At 40.9% G+C, this 19,266-nt stretch overlaps 1 protein-coding gene across 1 annotated transcript in view; it reads left to right on the top strand.

Moving 5' to 3' along the window:
- Positions 1–19,266, top strand: part of TAPT1 (transmembrane anterior posterior transformation 1) — a 113,604-nt gene that overhangs the window by 73,771 nt on the left and 20,567 nt on the right. The window contains exons 8-10 of the mRNA XM_089677445.1: positions 3,669–3,749; positions 10,696–10,805; positions 13,435–13,494. Coding sequence (XP_089533571.1) covers positions 3,669–3,749; positions 10,696–10,805; positions 13,435–13,494 — 251 coding nt within the window. The remainder of the gene's footprint in view (positions 1–3,668; positions 3,750–10,695; positions 10,806–13,434; positions 13,495–19,266) is intronic.

Here is a 19,266-nt window from a genome sequence, read left to right as displayed (position 1 = left end):
GCCATGTCTTGGTAGGTTTGCAGTTGTGCCATACTCTTTTTCCATTTTCGGATGTTGGATTGAACAGTCCTCTGAGAGGTTCTAAGCTTGGGATATTTTTTTATAACCTAACCCTGCTTTAAACTTTCCACAACTTTATCCCTGCCCTGTCTGGGTTGTTCTTTTGTCTTCATGATGCTGTTTGTTCACTAATGTTCTCTAACAATCCTCTGAGGGCTTCACAGAACAGCTGTATTTATACTGAGATTAAATTATACACAGGTGGACTCTATTTACTAATTAGGTGACTTCTGAAGGCAGTTGGTTCTAGTAGATTTTAGTTAGGGGTATCGGAGTAAAGGGGTCTGAATACAAATGCACGCCACACTTTTTAGATATTTATTTGTAAAAAAGTTTGAAAACTATCATTTCCCTTTCATTTCACTATTAGACCAACACAAAGTGGCATATATCACATAAAAGCCCAATAAAATACATTTACATTTTTGGTTTTAACATACAAAATATGGAAAATTTCAAGGGGTATTAATACTTTTTCAAGGCACTGTATCAGACAAGCTGCACATGAAATCACACTGACCAGCAGCTCTGAAATAGCACTACTTCAAATAAAGTAGCTCAATTTCAAAGCCACTTTCAGTATGAACCAGGACTAAGATACATTTCAGTGGTCCAGAATTAACCCCTATTTCTGTAAATAGAAAATATAGCAACAACAAAAATATCCGTTTTACACTTGGCAATTCCTTTTTCACTACCCTTCATCTAAGATTGAAGTTTCTTGCCCAGATCTTCCCACACACGATTATCTTAATCTTCTTTCAGTTGAGCCAAGTAGTCGATCTGGTATATTAAGCCCATTGGTGCCCACCCAAACCTTGGAGTTTAGGGTGGTACTACCGTTAAATAAAGGTGCTGATGAATTTCTATGGTATCAATTTTGGGAGCTTTCTATGCCAATGCTTTATCAGTAATGAAATAATGAGCAGTACAAAGTGTACAGGACACAAAACATCAAATAAATTAATGGAATGCAGAGCAGTTATCTGCCCACCTGCTGTAATTTAATAGGTAGATGGAGGACGCACCCACTATGAAGAGAAATATACAAATTTCATGATCATTTGTTTATCTGTAACTAGATAAATACTTTTTGGCAATGTGCAGTAAACCATAGCAAGTTGATTTTATTTTACTGTGGTTCTGTCAGTGAAATTTTAAATTTTGTATGGAGAAAAAATATAGTCACAATCCCATACCAGCAAGGAATGCTTTAGGTGCACCCTGGCTCTTACATTGGTGATCTGCATGCGTCCCTTTACATAGATTGTTAGTATTGCCTGCCCCCACTCCCTTTTCATAGGTGGTCACTGCCATTACATTGGGGGTCAGTGTGACCCCTTTCATTGGTGGCCAGTGACATTTGTCACTCAACTGTTAGTGGTCAGTGGATGTAGAGTATATATTTACGTGAAAATCTGTGTGTCCCATGATGCTTCCTCCAATCTCCTGGGTCTCCAGTAGAGTGACCTCAGGCTAGAATTATGTAGCTGATTGGGCTGAATATTGTCCGATATTCCTTGCATAAAACAAAGCAAATCACTCAGTCAACCACAAACTCTTAGATCTCACTAGACCCGGGACATGTGCCCCCAGTGTCAAGGTCTATTGATGCCTATGAGGGGCAATATAACCACTGGAACATTTATTGCATTGACAACTGTCAGATGTGTCTACAGGAAATCTCCTTAATGGGATAGGGGAAAAAAACAGACTAGCTTTAAACTTTGCCTATGGTATACAAAACTTAGAAAATGTGCCAAGAATTTTGGCTTCAGATATAAATAATGTGGTTCAGTTTACTATTTGTAGATGAAAACTATATCTCCTTTTATATATAAATGGTTTTGATTCCTGTAGAGTTTGTCATACAGTGAGGCAAAAAAGTATTGTCAGCCACCAATTGTGCAATTTCTCCCACTTAAAAAGATGAGAGGCCTGTAATTGGCATCATAGGTAGACCTCAACTATGAGAGACAAAATGAGAAAAAAAATCCGGACAATCACATTGGCTGATTTGGAAAGAATTTATTTGCAAATTATGGTGGAAAATAAGTATTTGGTCACCTACAAACAAGCAAGATTTCTGGTTCTCACAGACCTGTACCTTCTTCTTTAAGAGGCTCCTCTGTCCTGCACTCAGTACCTGTATCAATGGCACCTGTTTGAACTTGTTATCAGTATAAAAGACACCTGTCCACAACCTCAAACAGTCACACGTCAAACTCCACTATGGTGAAGACTAAAGAGCTGTCGAAGGACACCAGAAACAAAATTGTAGACGTACACCAGGCTGGGAAGACTGAATCTGCAATAGCAAGCAGCTTGGTGTGATCAAATCAACTGTGGGAGCAATAACTAGAAAATGGAAGACATACAAGACCACTGATAATCTCCCTCGATCTGGGGATCCACGCAAGATCTCACCCCGTGGGGTCAAAATGATCACAAGAACGGTGAGCAAAAATCCCAGGACCACACGGGGGGGTTCTAGTGAATGACCTGCAGAGAGCTGGGACCAACGTAACAAAGGCTACCATCAGTAACACACTACGCCGCCAGGGACTCAGATCCTGCAGTGCCAGATGTGTCCCCCTGCTTAAGCCAGTACATGTCCGGGCCCGTCTGAAGTTTGCTAGAGAGCATTTGGATGATCCAGAAGAGGATTGGGAGAATGTCATATGGTCAGATGAAACCCAAATAGAACTGTTTGGTAGAAACACAACTCGTGTTTGGAGGAGAGAGAATGCTGAGTTGCATCCAAAGAACACCATACCTACTGTGAAGCATGGGGGTGGCAGCATCATGCTTTGGGGCTGTTTCTTCGCAAAGGGACCAGGACGACCAATCCATGTACAGGACAGAATGAATGGGGCCATGTATCGTGAGATTTTGAGTGCAAACCTCCTTCCATCAGCAAGGGCATTGAAGATGAAACGTGGCTGGGTCTTCCAACATGACAATGATCCCAAACATACCGCCTGGGCAACGAAGGAGTGGCTTCCTAAGAAGCATTTCAAGGTCCTAGAGTGGTCTAGCCAGTCTCCAGATCTCAACCCCATAGAAAACCTTTGGAGGGATTTGAAAGTCCGTGTTTCCCAGCGACAGCCCCAAAACATCATTGCTCTAGAGGAGATCTGCATGGAGGAATGGGCCAACATACCAGCAACAGTGTGTGCCAAACTTGTGAAGACTTACAGGAAATGTTTGACCTCTGTCATTGCCAACAAAGGATATATAACAAAGTATTGAGATGAAGTTTTGATATTGACCAAATACTTATTTTCCACCATAATTTGCAAATAAATTATTTCCAAATCAGCCAATGTGATTGTCTGGATTTTTTTTCTCATTTTGTCTCTCATAGTTGAGGTCTACCTATGATGCCAATTACAGGCCTCTCTCATCTTTTTAAGTGGGAGAACTTGCACAATTGGTGGCTGACTAAATATTTTTTTGCCCCATTGTATGAATTACTACATACATAGTAGTAATTATCATGTTTAAGAAATATTGATTCACAAAAGTTTTTGGTAGCACCTTCCTATGTCTATATGTCTATGCCTATTTATAGGTGACTTTTAACCACCATTTTTTTTTCCTAACAGATATAAAAGAAAGATTCACAAACTATGTGCTACTACTGATTGTATGTTTGCGAAACATGGAGCAGTTCTCATGGAATCCAGGTCATTGTCTCATTTTTGTTAAATTCTTACCTTAATATTAAATTAATTTACTGCATGTGGTTCAGAGATTAAATCATGTATTATTCAGCATAGAAAGACATGCAAATGCACTCACTGGCCACTTTATTAGGGACACCTTGCTTGTACCACTTTGGACCCCCTTTTGCCTTTAATTCTTTGTGGCATAGATTCAACAAGGTGTTGGAAAAATTTTCAGAGATTTCGGTCTATATTGACATGATAGGATCATACAGTTGCTGCAGATTTGTCAGCTGCACATCCATGATGCGAATCTCATGTTCCCCCACATCCCTAAGGTGCTCTATTGGATGGAGATCTGGTGACTGTAGAAGCCATTGGAGTACAGTGAACCTGTTGTCATGTTCAAGAAACCAGTTTTGAGTTGATATGAACTTTGTGACATGGTGCATTATCCTGCTGGAAGTAGCCATCAGAAGATAGGTGCACTGTAGTTAAAGGGATGGACATGGTCAGTAACAATACTCAGGTAGGCCGTGGAGTTTAATCAATGCTCATTTGGTACGAAGGGGCCCAAAGTGTGCCAAGACAATATCCCCCACACCATTACACCACCACCAGCCTGAACCATTGATACAAGGCAGGATGGATACATCCTTTCATGTTGTTTATGCCAAATTCTGATCCTACCATCTGAATGTTGCAGCTGAAATCAGGACTAATCAGACCAGGCAACGTTTTTCCAATCTTCTATTGTCCAATTTTGGTGAGCCTGTGTGAATTGTAGCCTCTGTTTCCTATTCTTAGCTGACTGAAGTGGAACTCGGTGTGGCCTACTGCTGTAGCCCATCTGCTTCAAGGTTCAACGTGTTGTGCATTCAGAAATGGTATTCTGCATACCTTGGTTGTAACGAGTGGTTATTTGAGTTACTGTTGCCTTTCTATAATCTTAAACCAGTCTGCCTCTTCTCCTCTGACCTAAAGGCATTTTCGTCCTCCCAACTGCCACTCACTGGATATTTTTTTTTTTCGGACTATTCTCTGTAAACCCTAGAGAAGGTTTTGCAGGAAAATCCCAGTAGATCAGCAGTGTTTGAAAAACTTAGGTCAGCCTATCTGGCACCAACAACCATGCCACGTTCAAAGTCACTTAAATCCCCTTTCTTCCCCATTCTGATGCTTGGTTTGAACTTCAGCATGTTGTCTTTACCACATCTAGATGCCAAAATGCATTGAGTTGCTGCTATGTGATTGGCTGGTTAGCAATTTGTGTTACCAAGCAATTGAACAGGTGTACCTAATAAAGTGGCTGGTGAGTGTATGTTCTCTGTTTAGACTCATATTTATACAGGTTAAATGCCCATCATGTGATATTTTCCATTTAAATAGAAGGTCATGTCCTTTTGTGGGCGGGGATAAAACCTTGAGGGACCAAGATTTTACAAACATACCTATACTGGATATCACAGGTTTATGCAGTTTTGATGTTTTCTGTTAAAGGATAAGTTTACCTTTCCACAGAGAATAATAAGTGCACATTTTTTTTTTCAGGTAGAAAAAATTGTGTATTTATTATTTTTTTGTGTTAGAAGCCTGTAAAGCATTGCACCAGCAATCTGCAGATTTCTGATGCTATGCAGGTCTCCTTCACTCTGTCAGTGTGTCTGCTTGCTCATACATGCCCTAAGGGCAAGCAGATACTTGCTGATAGGAAGACTCAATAAACTACCACAGTGCTCACAGTGCTTGTAGTACATTCATTTACAGAGCACTGTGAATGAATGAATGATACAGCCTTGTGCGCGGAGCCCCGCATGGCTGCACTGTTTTTTAAAAGTGACAGCACAGGGAACTTCTGTCACAAGGGGGGGGGGGGCAGCGCCTGCAAAATTGGGAACATGTTCCACCCTAAAAACGGGTGGAACATGTAACATTTTACCAGAAGTGAACTTGACCTTTAACCACTTGCCTACCAGGCACTTATACCCCTTTATTTACCAGGCCAATTTTCAGCTTTCAGCGCTGCCGCACTTTGATTGACAATTGCGTGGTCATGCAACATTGTACCCATATGAAATTTTGATCATTTTTTTCTCACAAATAGAGCTTTCTTTTGGTGGTACTTAATCGCCACTGGGCGCTTTACTTTTTGCGCTATAAATAAAAAAAGTGCAAAAAATTTGGAAAAAAAAAAGTTTCTTTGTTTCTGTTATACAATTTTTCAAACAGGTATTTTTTCTCCTTCACTGATGTGCGTTGATGAGGCGGCACTGATGGGCGGCACTGATAGGCGGCACTGATGGGCACTGATAGGCGGCACTGATAGGCAGTACTAATGAGATGGCACGGATAGGCGGCACTAATAGGCAGCACTGATAGGTGACACTGATGATGGGTACTGATAGAGGGCACTGACGGGCGGCACTGACGGGCGGCACTGACGGGCGGCACTTCTGGGCACAGGTGTGTGACACTGCAGAGTGGCATAGGTGGGTGCACTGCTGGGCACAGGTGGGTGCACTGCTGGGCACAGGTGGGTGCACTGCTGGGCACAGGTGGGCGGAACTTGCGGGTGGCACTGCTGGGCACTGATCATCAGGGCACTGATCATCAGTGCCCTGATGATCGGTGCCGATCCCCGCTCTGACAACTGCCGGTTCTCGGCAGTACTTTCCTCACGATCTGACAGCGTGGGGAAAGTGCAGCCGAGAACCGGCAATAGCATTTCCCTCTGATCAGCGTGTCATTGGACACCGCTGATCACGTGGTAAAAGGCCGCTGTGATTGGCCTTTTACCACATCACGTGATCAGCTGTGTCCATAGGACACAGTGATCACGGAGATCGCCGGGTGTGCGCCCCCTGGGGCGCGCAGGAGAGCACGTTCTGGGAGGACATCATATGACGTCCACCCAGAACTGGCCGGCCGCAGTGCAGCCGTCATTCGGCTATCTGCGGTCGGCAACTAGTTAAGGGACAGCTATGACCTACAACTGGGCTTCAGTACTTTTTTCACCAAATTGTTTTAGGTTACGAATAACTTTCATTTATCCTGATTTTGAAAGCGTTGGTTGTTTTTGTTCATATCACTGCAGTTTCCACTTGAAACCATGAGTAGGTACTTTGTTTTAAGATTCCAATGCGTTTCGTGGGACAGAGCCCACTTCTTCAGGGAACAAAACACAAATTCCTACAGCAAGCAAAAACTCCTTGCTCCTACTGAATAATTAATGCACTTTTTCAAAAATAAATATGGGTGCATTTATTTTCCTTCCAAAAGGTGGAGTTAGTCTTAAATAGATATATAACATAATGCTGATGGAGGAAATGCAGGCAAGAGGAATGGATTCCAGGGACAAATTTACCACTGTGTAGTATATATGGATGAAAAAGACCCTAACCAAGAAAACTAGTGGGGTTTTAGAGGTACCAAACCATAACAATAATCATAAACAAAAATATAAGGACAGAATATAAAATTGAACACCTTTTTATTAGGTTAAAAAACCACCAACAGGTGGCGCATGATCATCAGACATACATATAGAAAAACATAAAATAGAATACAATAAATGAGATCTGAAACGTGTTGTGCGAGCTTCATTTACATATGCGTGGGCGACCATCGTTCTCTATTTGCACATGGGGATGGGGGCACTTTAAAAAAAAAAAAAAAAAAAATTCTTTACACTGTGCTTTTTCTTTTTTTTCTTTTATTAATTTTAAACATCATATAAAAGCTTCAGTTTGTGAGCTCCTAAGGTACATAACTCTCATATTTATGAAGATATAGTGCTGGAGCCAGGTCTGACAGGTTGGCCCTGAGTAGAGGCGGCTGCCAGTAGGGTCCAATTACACTGTATGCATGTGAACATTACCACAAACATTTACATGCATACAGCATAAACGCAGGTTTTTATCAGGTTTTAGTTTATGCAGCTGTGGGCCCATAGTGTACAATACTGCTGCGTTCAGATCCATATAAATTGGCAATCTTATGCAGCAAATAGTACACCTGTGTACATGAGTTCTTATTTAACAAATTCCCTAATATCTCTAATGCAAATCTTAAAATAAGATTATCTACAAATTCAAACAGCAATACGTTGATTGGACGTATATACAACACAACTCTTATTAATCTGGGAAATGGAAAGACCAGACTCGCTTGAAGAACACTCCAGGTTTATTACAAATTGTTATGCATGGGAGTGCTGGACAAGCCAGTTTGTACTTTAATTTTATTAACAATTACCTTTCCATTTCAGTCTGCAGCCACATTTTACTTTCTTAAACTGCCAAAAAATTCAGATTTCTTATTCTTGCATCCATGGCAACAGTCTTCTGCTTGAGGAAAGGATTTCCCAGAGTCCTCATCATCATATTAATATCATTGGCTCACAGCCACCCCTGGAAGTCTGCTCAGGCATAAAATTATGAGCATCCTGTTGCATGAAATGTGCCATGCTATCTGTAGGTCTTCTGTACCAAGAATTTTATTTTTGGCGATATAAGTACTCAACTATATGTCTAAAGGGATGCCAGAGTACTGCGTTTTTTCTGCAAGTGCAAAAGACTGGTCTTATATGATTTTACTAAAGGTATTTTCTCAAAGTTGGCATTCAATATATAGAAATAGTTATCACATGTACTAGAATGGCTTCAGTAACTGCAATGGAAAAGTATTGAAAGCACTCCAGCACTAAAGTTGCCCTAACTCCTTCCCGTTTATATACACTGCTCATAAAAATTAAAGGAACACTTTGAAAACATATCAGATCTCAATGGGGAAAAATGTGTTGGAAATCTATACTGATATGAACTGGGTAATGTGTTAGGAATGTAAGGATGCCCCATTGTTTGATGGAAATGAAAATAATCAATCCTACAGAGGACTGAATTCAAAGACACTCCGAAAATCAAAGTGAAAAAATGATGCAGCAGGCTAGTCCATTTTGCTGAAATTTCATTGCAGCAACTCAAAATGGTACTCAGTATGGCCCCCACGTGCTTGTATGCATGCCTGACAACGTCAGGGCATGCTCCTAATGAAACAACAGATGGTGTCCTGAGGTATTTTCTCCCAGATCTGGACCAGGGCATCACTGAGCTCCTGGACAGTCTGAGGTGCAACCTGGTGGCGTCAGATGGGCCGAAACATGATATCCCAGAGGTGTTATATTGGATTTAGATCAGGCGAGCTTGGGGGCCATTGAATGGTATCAACTCCTTCATCCTCCAGGAACTGCCTGCATACTCTCGCCACATGAGGCCGGGCATTGTTCCAAAGATTTTATCCCGATACCTAATGGCAGTCAGGGTGCCATTGTCTAGCCCAGGGGTGGGCAAACTTTTTGACTTGAGGGCCGCAATGGGTTCATATATTGGACCCGGGGGCCGGACCAAGAGTAGATGAATGATGTGTATGTGTCATCCATAGTAAGTATAGTAATATTCCCGCATAGTAATTCATCCCCCATATAGTAATTCATCCCCCATATAGTAATTCATCCCCCATATAGTAATTCATCCCCCAAATAGTAATTCAGCCCCCATATAGTAATTCAGCCCCCATATAGTAATTCAGCCCCCATATAGTAATTCATCCCCCATATTAATTCATCCCCCATATTAAGTCCCCAAGTCCCCCCTGTGTCAATTCACTTACCTTTGCTCCGCGCGTTCCTCTCGCCGTGTTCCCGTGCTGTTCCGGTGTAGCATGAAAAACTGTCTACTATGAGGATGTCCCCCTCGACGTATCTGCGCATGTGCCAGTTTCAGGCATTAGCAGCCGATCGGCGATCTCCGGCACATGCGCAGATACGTCAAGGGGGACAGATCCTCATAGGAGACAGATTTTCATGCTACACCGGTCTTCAGGGCGGACTGTGAGAGGAGCCTAGCGGGAGCCTAGCTCCGCGGGCCGGATTAAAAGGTCCGCCGGGCCGTAGTTTGCCCATTGCGGGTCTAGCCTGTAGAGGTCTGTGCATCCCTCCATGGATATGCCTCTCCAGACCATCACTAACCCACTACCAAACCGGTCACGCTGAAGATTACAGGCAGCATATTGTTCTCCACATCTTCTCCAGACTATTTTACATATGTCACATGTGCTCACGGGGAACCTGCTCTCATCTGTGAAAAGCGCAGGGCGCCAGTGGCGGGCCTGTCAATTCTGGTGTTCAATGGCAAATACCACTCGAGGTCTATGGTGCCAGGCAGTGAGCACAGGGCCCACTAGAGGACCTCAGGCCACCCTCATGAAGTTTGTTTCTGATTGTTTGGTCAGAGACATTCACACCAGTGGCCTGCTGGAGGTCATTTGGTGGGGCTCTGGCAGTGCTCATCCTGTTCCTCCTTGCACAAAGGAGCAGATACCGGTCCTGCTGATGGGTTAAGGACCTTCTACGGCCCTGCCCAGCTCTCCTAGGGGGGGCTGCAGCAGTGGTAACCTGTTACATGTTCCATCCTAGTTTGGGTGGAACATGTTCCCAAAGGTGAATTTATCCCTTAAAAGTCTCCATAGATAGTCATTTTTGCACAGAAAAGGCACCAAACATTGGTGTTTGCTGATCAATTTAGCTATGCTTAGTGGAGTGCTTCTTTAAGAACTGGATTTCTAAAAGAGACATATACATATGGAGGACATGGATCTGGTCTCTAAAGGGTAGTGTAAACTTACTCAAATGAGGATCCTGTTGTTCCTTATGGGGAGGAGGGGGGTGGGGTTGATGGCATCTGCTATGTGTTCCCACAGAATTATAAAGAAAATTTCCAAAAGTGGTAAATATCCATAGTGCAACTAACCAGATTCCTTATATCCTCATCCCATTGGCTGGAATTTGAAGCCTAGTTGAATGCTTTGATCTTCCACTCCTTGTTTTTCTTGATGGCATGTACTGATTGTAGCCAGTTTAAAAATTGAGATTTATAGATCTAATTTTTTTTCTTTCTTTTTCTTTCTTCAGATCACCTCTGGGTGTTGTTTCCTGATGTGTGTATGGTAATTGCATCAGAGATTGCCGTGGATGTTGTAAAACATGCCTTTATAACCAAGTTTAATGACATCACTGCAGATGTACGTATTCAACACATTTTCTTCCTTCACAGGTTCTTAAAAAGAAGAGCTGCCAGTGCCAACTGTTTTTTTTTTTTCTTTTTAAAGGGTGCAAGCTGTGGGGCTGTCGTCCTAGTGCTTGTTTTACTATTGGATGGTTCATAAAATGAATGTACATATCGGGCATCCTCATGCTTTACTGATTACATGCTTATCTCAGGTCATTGACTTGATTTGCCAAGTAATGAGAGCAGAATGAGGAAGGCAGTCTGGAATCATGCACATTCAATAGGAAGGAAGCTTTTCCAATATCTAATCTGACTTGTTCCCTTTAAATGCTGTTGCTTTTTCTGAAAATGCTAGTTACCTGGCTCTAATGTAAATTGATTAACATACAGATAAAACCTTCTGTCTTTTCCTTGTCTGAGAAGGCTATCCCAACCTGCTCAGTGCACTTGAAAATTTCCTTTGCAAAGATTCCTCGGAGTATGAGCATCCAGGTTCCTGTGCCTGTGATCCCCTGTTCCAGTTTTGATACCCATTTATGACTGTCTGATTCTCAACAATCCTTGTTATCCACCTGCCCTGATCTTTTGCCCTTTTTGACCCTGCGCTTTCTGCCTGCTGTCAGCTGTTGCCACTCCAATTGTAACCAAGGACCACAGGCTGGGAGCTTTAGGCCCATTATTCCTATGCAGGGTCTCTGATAAACGCTGGGCTGTTCCTTAGACCCTGTGTCACTATCCTTAGGGCCTTTAAATGCCTGGAAACATGGGAGTCCAGTATCTCATTGACACAGTGGTGTTAGCCCTGCTAAAGGTCTACCCTTCCAGACCACAGAACACCTCCTCTGTATAGTTTGGGAAGGAGGAGATGGACTGAAATTCCATTTTAATGTTTCCCAAGGTCTTGAAATCAGTAAAAAATATAATAGATTACATTTAGATATATGGTCATATGTGTTAAAATGTTGCATGTTAGTGTCTATTAATTTTCACAACAGAGTCACTTAACATTCACCAAGGATTCACAAATTTTACAATCAAATCCAAATTATTTGTAAATCTTGGTTAAAAGCTTTGTGAATCTTGTATACAATAAAATGTATAAATCAACCCTGTTTTGGTTTGATGATTTTCAGACTTTCAGTCACTGAAAGACAAGCTGTATCAACTGCATCAAACATTTATTTTATCATAGTTTCAGCTCATTCTAGCTTTTCTTCCATCTTCTCTGCACCTGTTAGTGAAGGTCAGAAGATTTGTTAGAATTATTGGAAAGCATTGCATGAATATGAATGTTGACTTGTTTTAAAAGTCCACTCATCTTCACAGACTAATACTGAGCAAACCTGTTCCCTGGTGACTTGATGTTCTGTGATGTCCTAGATTAGGGAAAGTCTCCCTCACAGCACAGATGTTCTCTGCAGAATATTATTATTTAAGAGCACAAGAGATGCAACAAACGTATATAACTGGAATAATGCTCACATATAAAGCCTCAATGTAAATCATTCTGAAATTGTAGTTATAGTCTTTTACTGCCAATAAATGTCTGTGACGAGATTTGCCCTCTCTGTTGGTTCTGGTGATCATTGTCTGCAGTACGGAAAGTGTTGGGACATCCAAATTTTTGAGTTGACCTAGAACAAGGAAGCACGAGGAAATCTTCCAATGAGGAAACCTCATCTAATGGCAACTGTGTGGGGATAGCCCCTCACTTTGGAGAGATATCCTCTTCCTACTGTTTGTTTGGGACAGAAAATAAAGGGAAATTCCTAATAGAATACATTCAGATGAAAATGTTCTTAATCATTCCCTACTCTATACAAAACTAAAAAAACAAAAAACGTTTACATCAACTTTAACATGCAATACTGGAGGAGAATGGTAAAAGTTACTCTTGTTTTTGTTATAGCCCAATACTAAAGTATTATTCATTACTTAGAACAGCATATTGGTCTTAGTCTTTGTTGAATTGATATTAAAGGCAATTAAACAAAAAACAAACATGTCGTACTTAGCTGCTCTGTGCAGTGGTTTTGCACAGAGCAGCTCTGCTCCTCCTCTACTTGGGCCCCTCGCTGGCTCTCCTGGCCCTTCCCTCAGCTTGCTATGAGGGCACCAAGCAGGCTCGCTCCTGAGTTGCTGCTCTGCGTGTCCATTCACACAGAGAGCCGTGGCTTGGCCCTTCCACTCTCTCTCCTCATTGGCTTAATGGCTGTGATTGACAGCAACGGGAGCCAATGGCTCTCATGCACATCAGTGTATCATGATGGGCTCAGGTAAGTATGGGGGGGTGTGGCTACTGCACACAGAAGGTTTTTTGCCTTCATGCATAGAACGCATAAAACCTTGAGCCTTTACAACCACTTTAAAGAGGTTTATACTTTCCAGAAGGGATTCCCCAGCACAGCTTCTTCTGCCTTAGAAATCCCTAATGGTCTGGCAACTATGCAAGTGCACAAGTGTAAACCTAGCCTAAAATAATGGTTGTTTTTATTGATGTTTCATTTTAAGTGGCAGATTTTAAGTATGGTACTGTGAATTCTAGAGTGGCCTGAAGCCTTCTAGATTACATCTTCTATTTGTATAGTTTAGGGCCTGAAATGGGTTTTTTTAATGACTTGCCATGCATATATTTCCTGAAGGTGTACAGTGAATACAGAGCCAGTCTTGCCTTTGAACTTGTGAGCAGCCGCCAGAAAAACGTAAGTGCTGGATATGTCTGTTAATGCAAAATTTATGAACTTGTTACTGTTTCAGTATTAACCTTTTTCTATGTAGAACACATATTCATTGTTCTAATTAGTCCAAATCTATTCAGACACAGAACTTCAGCCTATTCGATAAGCCTCTTTTCACTTGACAGTTAGTCTCTGACAGGTTAGTTGCTCACCTACAGCCTGTGAGATGCAGAGTGTTACAGGTATCCTTTATGAACAGAAAAGCATAGGGTGTACAGAAGGAATACTGATGTGCTAATATGAACATCCATGCTTAATTTACACAGATTCTGCTCTGTTGCTATATTAAAATCCTTTGAATTGTTAATTTTTTTACCTGTGTAGTTGGCTAAACTTGAATGCTGGAGAGAGGTAAATACAGATGTATGACTACTGTCCAAGCATTACAGTTTTAGGTTACGTTCACCCTAGCCGTGTTTTCAAGCGGTAGAAAGTCGTTTGGGAAGCGTTTTTACCGCTTCCCAAATGCCTCGGACAATTCTGCCCATTGCAGCACATGGTGCTGTTTGAACGGTAGCGGCACGGCAATACGGACGCCTCTGATCGTGTCAGGAGACGTTGAAGCCTCCTATTCTAGTCTATGGTGCCGCTCCGCAAATGCCCGGTTGGCGTTTGCGGTGCAGTTGCGAGTCGTTTGCGGAGCGGTAACACCATCCAACCTTCATTATAGGCGTTTGTGGGGCGTTTTTAACGCTCGACAAATGCCTAGCAACCGCCGCTGAACCGCGCATGCGGCGCGTTAAAAACGTTCCGCAAACGCCAGACCGACACTTGCCAAACGCTATAGGGGCGTTTGGCAAGAGTTGGTAAAACAGTCAAGTGTGAACGAGCCCTTAGTGTGTAGGCACTTTCAGGTCTTGAAAAATGGCCTTAAGCTGACCACTCTTGGAGCGATTGTGAGTGCAAAGCTTTAAGGAGTAAGAAATGTACAAATGTCCTTTTCAGGGACGCGGCGGCTAGATTTACAGGTAGCATTTAGTTGTAAATCCTGCTCCTAGCATTCAAACATGTAGTTATTGCCCACAACAGTGCTAAGGTGAGAAGTATCAAACTATAAACCTTTGTATTCTTTGAATTGGGTTTACAGTATTTCTCTCAGTGGTACAACAGAGGACAGCTGCAAGCTCAAGTTAGCTTACGTTCTAGTAATAACTGAAATCTTTTGACTCCTATAAATATATAGAATATAAATACTGACTTTTTAGAGCAGCCATACTGTCAACCAGGGTTCCTCAAAAGCTTACTGGGGCTCCTTAAGCTATGTCTGATTGGCCTCCCATCTCCCATGGTACCTGAATAGTTTTAGGACCAAAGCCACTTTGCAGAGCCAATGCTATGACACGAATGATCTTTTCAGCTGTCTGCAACAGGGACAATCTTCCCACTGGCCTCCAATGTAAATGGCATTTTTTTCCCACTGACCACCAGCGTAAGGGGCATTCTTCACACTGGCCACTAATGTAAGGAATTTTTTTTTTCACTGACCATCAATGTAAGGGGCATTCTTTACACTGGACACCAGTGTAAGGGACATTTTTTTCAATGACCACCATGGTTAGGGGCTTTTTTTTCCCACTGGCCACCAATGTAAGGGGCATTCTTCACACTGGCCACTAATGTAAAGAATATTTTTTCACTGACCATCAATGTAAGGGGCATTCTCTACACTGGACACCAGTGTAAGGGACATATTTCTCAATGACCACCATTGTTAGGGGATTTTTTTCCCCACTGGCCACCAATGTAAGGGGAATTCTTCACACTGGCCACCCATGTGAGGGACAGTCTTCCCAATGTTCACCATTGTAGGGGCATTTTTTTTTCCCACTGGCTACCAATTTGGTTTTAGCAGGGTTTCCCCAAGACTTTATAATTATTTAGAGTTCCTCTGAAGTAAAAAGGTTGAGAATGGCGTATAAATTAGACTAATCATAAAATAGATTTTACATATTAACCAAATAATTACTAAACAATTGAAAAAAAGCTGTGGCTTTTAAAAGGTAATGTATTTGCACATACTAGAAAACAACCTTATAACCTGTGCTTGGGTATAAATTATTACGTGACTGTGTGCACCAAAATATATTCGTATACCTCAATAAGCGACTCAAAAATAAACCAAGTGAACATCCAAAAAAAATTTATTAAATCAAAAGCATAAATAAATAGTCAACAGAAGGCTGCTGCTACTACATAGGATGCTGACCCTCATAAAACTAATCAATGATGGTAGTTAAGCACTACCTAATCATAAATTCACAAACATATACATAGTGTCTTATTATGCAATAACTCTTCTCAAAGTCCATAAACTGTGTATAACCGTGAAATCTTTTAAACTGTGTCTGTGCAGGATTCTTCTTAAAAGTGCTACGAAACAGACTGTGCTCCCCACTGGTGATCTCCCCACTCACCGACTTGATTGGACTCTTAGGTTTAGAGAACAGCTTAGTGGGAAGGTCCCGGTATAGCTGGTACTTGTAGTCCTCCTTCTTCATGTGGATATACTCCTTATTCATGGAGATGATCGATTTCAGTGGTCATAAGATTTAGGTACTCCTAGGGAATGAAGAAAGTGGCCAAATAGCATAATTTCTGTTTATTTAAAATTAACAAAATAAATGCATTAAACTCGCGTGATCAGAAATACCAAACATTAAAAAAACTGTCAAACCGGAAGCGGCGCACCAGTGAAACGCATCACGAGAGCCATAGTGATGTTTCCGGTCGGTGGAGCGCATGCTAGTGCGCCGTTTCCAGTTTGACAGGTTTTATGTTTGGTATTTCTTTTTATCATGCGAGTGCAATACATTTATTTTATTTGGTAATTTTAAATATATGGAATTGCGCTATTTTCTTTATTCCCTATGAGCACCTGAATCTTATGATCACTGAAATCGATCATCTCGTGAATAAGTACATCCACATCAAGTAGGACTACAAGTACCAGCTATACCAGGACCTTCCTACTAAGCTCACCAGATGCTTATCTAAACCTAAGAGTCCACTCAAGTCGGTGAGTGAGGGGGATCACCGGTGGGGAGCACTGTGTGTGTGTGTGTGTGTGTGTTAGCACTTTTAAGAAGAATACAGCACAGACACAGTTTAAGGGACAGTTCACACTACAAAAATGCACTCGGATATGTTTTTGCATACAGTTCACACCACATGTAGTTTTGGTGCATTTTTGATGCAGTTTGCCATGTTCCAGTATGGTTCTGTGCAGAAAAAATGCAACATGTTCTACTTTTTTTTTTTTTCTGCATCGGAATTGGACTGGAACTGCCTGCACTAGTGTGAACCAGGGCCATCGGAATACATGGAAAACACTGTGAATGCATTTTCAATGCAGAAATAATGCACACTGAGCTGCTTCTAATGTGAATTAGCCCTAAAAGATTTCACGGTTATGCACAGTTTATGGACTTTGAGAAGAGTTATTGCATAATAAGACACTATGTATATGTTTGTGAATTTATGATTAGGCAGCGCTTAACTATCATCATTTAGTTTAATGTATTTGTACATGTACATAGTGCCAGCGGTAATTTCCCATTACATACTCTGCTTCTTGCTAAGCAGTACTGTATGTTGATTGCACTTTGCTGTGCCTCAAATCCCTATGAAACTCTTAGTTGTAAGTTCTGGCTGAAAACAACTCTTTGTTGCTGCCTATAACGTGAATATATCACGTAGAATACTTAGCAGGTATACAGATTAGTCAATATGTGGAGAATGTACAAATCTTTATCTGGTTAACCGGTGGCACTGTCCAGGTAACCCCTAAGCTGCAGCAGGAACCTTTAGCCACTGAGCCTGAGGCCGGAGTTTGGTATTAGAAATGTTTAAATGTCATTTTTTACATAAACACAACACAAAAAAATGTTAAGGTTTAGGTCCCCTTTAAAATCAATATTCCCAATACGTACTGTGTTTCTCACTTTCATAGGAGATACTTGAATCTTTTTTTTTTCCATTATAAATTTTTATTTGGTTTTACAAATATAGTTACAACGAAAAAAAACAAAAACAAAATAGAGTGAAAAGCTACACAATATCACAGTACAGGTGTTGCTGTAAAGTTTAGCAAAAAAGGAATTATTGAATAATTCCTAACAGTCCTACTAGTTCCACAAAATAAATTTATAGTATCCAAAAAAAAAGCTTAAACATAATATCTTGGGTTACAGTTCTGAACCAGTCAGACCGGGGTTTCCAAGCTTTGTCAAATTTAGTAATTCTATCGTTTAGGTAAGCTAAAGATTTCTCATAGTTGAAGTGGGTCTGGACTAGCTCAATGACTTCTTTTAGAGAAGGGGCAAAGTCTTTTTTCCAGTGTCTAGTAATGGTAAGTCTTGATGCTAGAAGAATATGTGTCACTAAGCGTCGATAATTGATCAGATATGTATTTATATTTAAAATGGCTAGGGCAGGATCTGGTTGTTTTAATATCCCAGTTATTTCCGATATCATGTGGAAGACTTTCTAGCAATAGCTTCTAATATTTTACATGTCCATAATATATATAATAGAGTAGCAATCTGACCTCAGTTTCCCCAACATTGAGGACTATGTTTTGAGAATTTGGCCATTTGGTAAGGAGTTAGACACCATCTTGTGGAAATTTTGTGCGTTGGGTCCCAAAGGTTAACACATCTAGTAGCTGAAAACACATTCCCGAATGCACATTCCCACTGCTCATTAGAGATTTCAGTCTCTAAGTCTTTTTCCCACTTGATCAAGGGAGTAGTCTTTTTAAATTCTGATTTACATTGTAGAAGGTTATAAAATAGGGTTAAGCCACCTGATTTAGGAGTTGTGGAGCTATAGAACTGTAAAGATACTTTGGGTATATATATTGTTTTTACTGGATGTTTCAATAGGCAACGACTGATGTGTGTATAGGTTGATTTTTCAGAAGGGCGGAGGTTAAACTTTCATAAGGAATTAAATTTTTGATATCGTTTGTAACACAAATATCTTGTATTGTGCATATGCCATTATGTTTCCAATTAAAGATATCTATGCTAGGCATTACAACTTCTAAGGCTGTTATAGGTATAGGAAGAGGACTTATTTGGAGAGGATCTATAGGCATGGAGCTTAAGTATTCCAGGCTTCAATTGAGGCTTGTATAGTTGGTGGTGTTTTACTAGTGGGAATCCTTTGCCACAAGCTCGCTAGTAGTATGGTGCTTAAATCTGTTGTAGAGGCTAGATTTTTTTCATTGTCACCCCACTTTGTATCATCTTCCATTATAAACCAATGTTTAAGTTGGTCTAATAATGATGCTTTGTGATAGTCCCTAATGTCAACAAATCCCATTCCTCCTATTTTTTTTTGTGTTTGATTAATATATTATGTGAGCTTCTAGGTCACATTTTTTAAGCATAGATTGTAATTTTGTTAGATATGGAGATTTAATTGGGATTAGAATTGATCTAAATAGATATAAAATCTGTGGCAATATGAACATTTTAAATGCGGCCAGTCTTCCCGACCAAGATAGTTCATGTTTAGCCATTTGATTAAGGTGGGTTTGAATTTTTGGAGTGAATTTAGAATAATTGAGAGTTCCTAGGTCTAGTTCCGAGGTTTTGTTTGTCAACAATATTCCAAGATGAGGAATGGCTTCATTTTCCCAGATGTAGGGAAATTTTGTTTTGGAGGTGCATTTTTAGAATGTGACCTACACCTAGATTTAGGATATTAGATTTGGATGCATTAATTTTATAT

The sequence above is a fragment of the Staurois parvus genome, unplaced genomic scaffold (genome assembly GCF_062004578.1).
Source record: "Staurois parvus isolate SC_StPar_1 unplaced genomic scaffold, SC_StPar_1.0 ptg000186l, whole genome shotgun sequence".
NCBI lineage: Eukaryota > Metazoa > Chordata > Amphibia > Anura > Ranidae > Staurois > Staurois parvus.
Note: the sequence above shows the minus strand (reverse complement) of the source record. Positions and strands in the feature narration are given on the sequence as shown.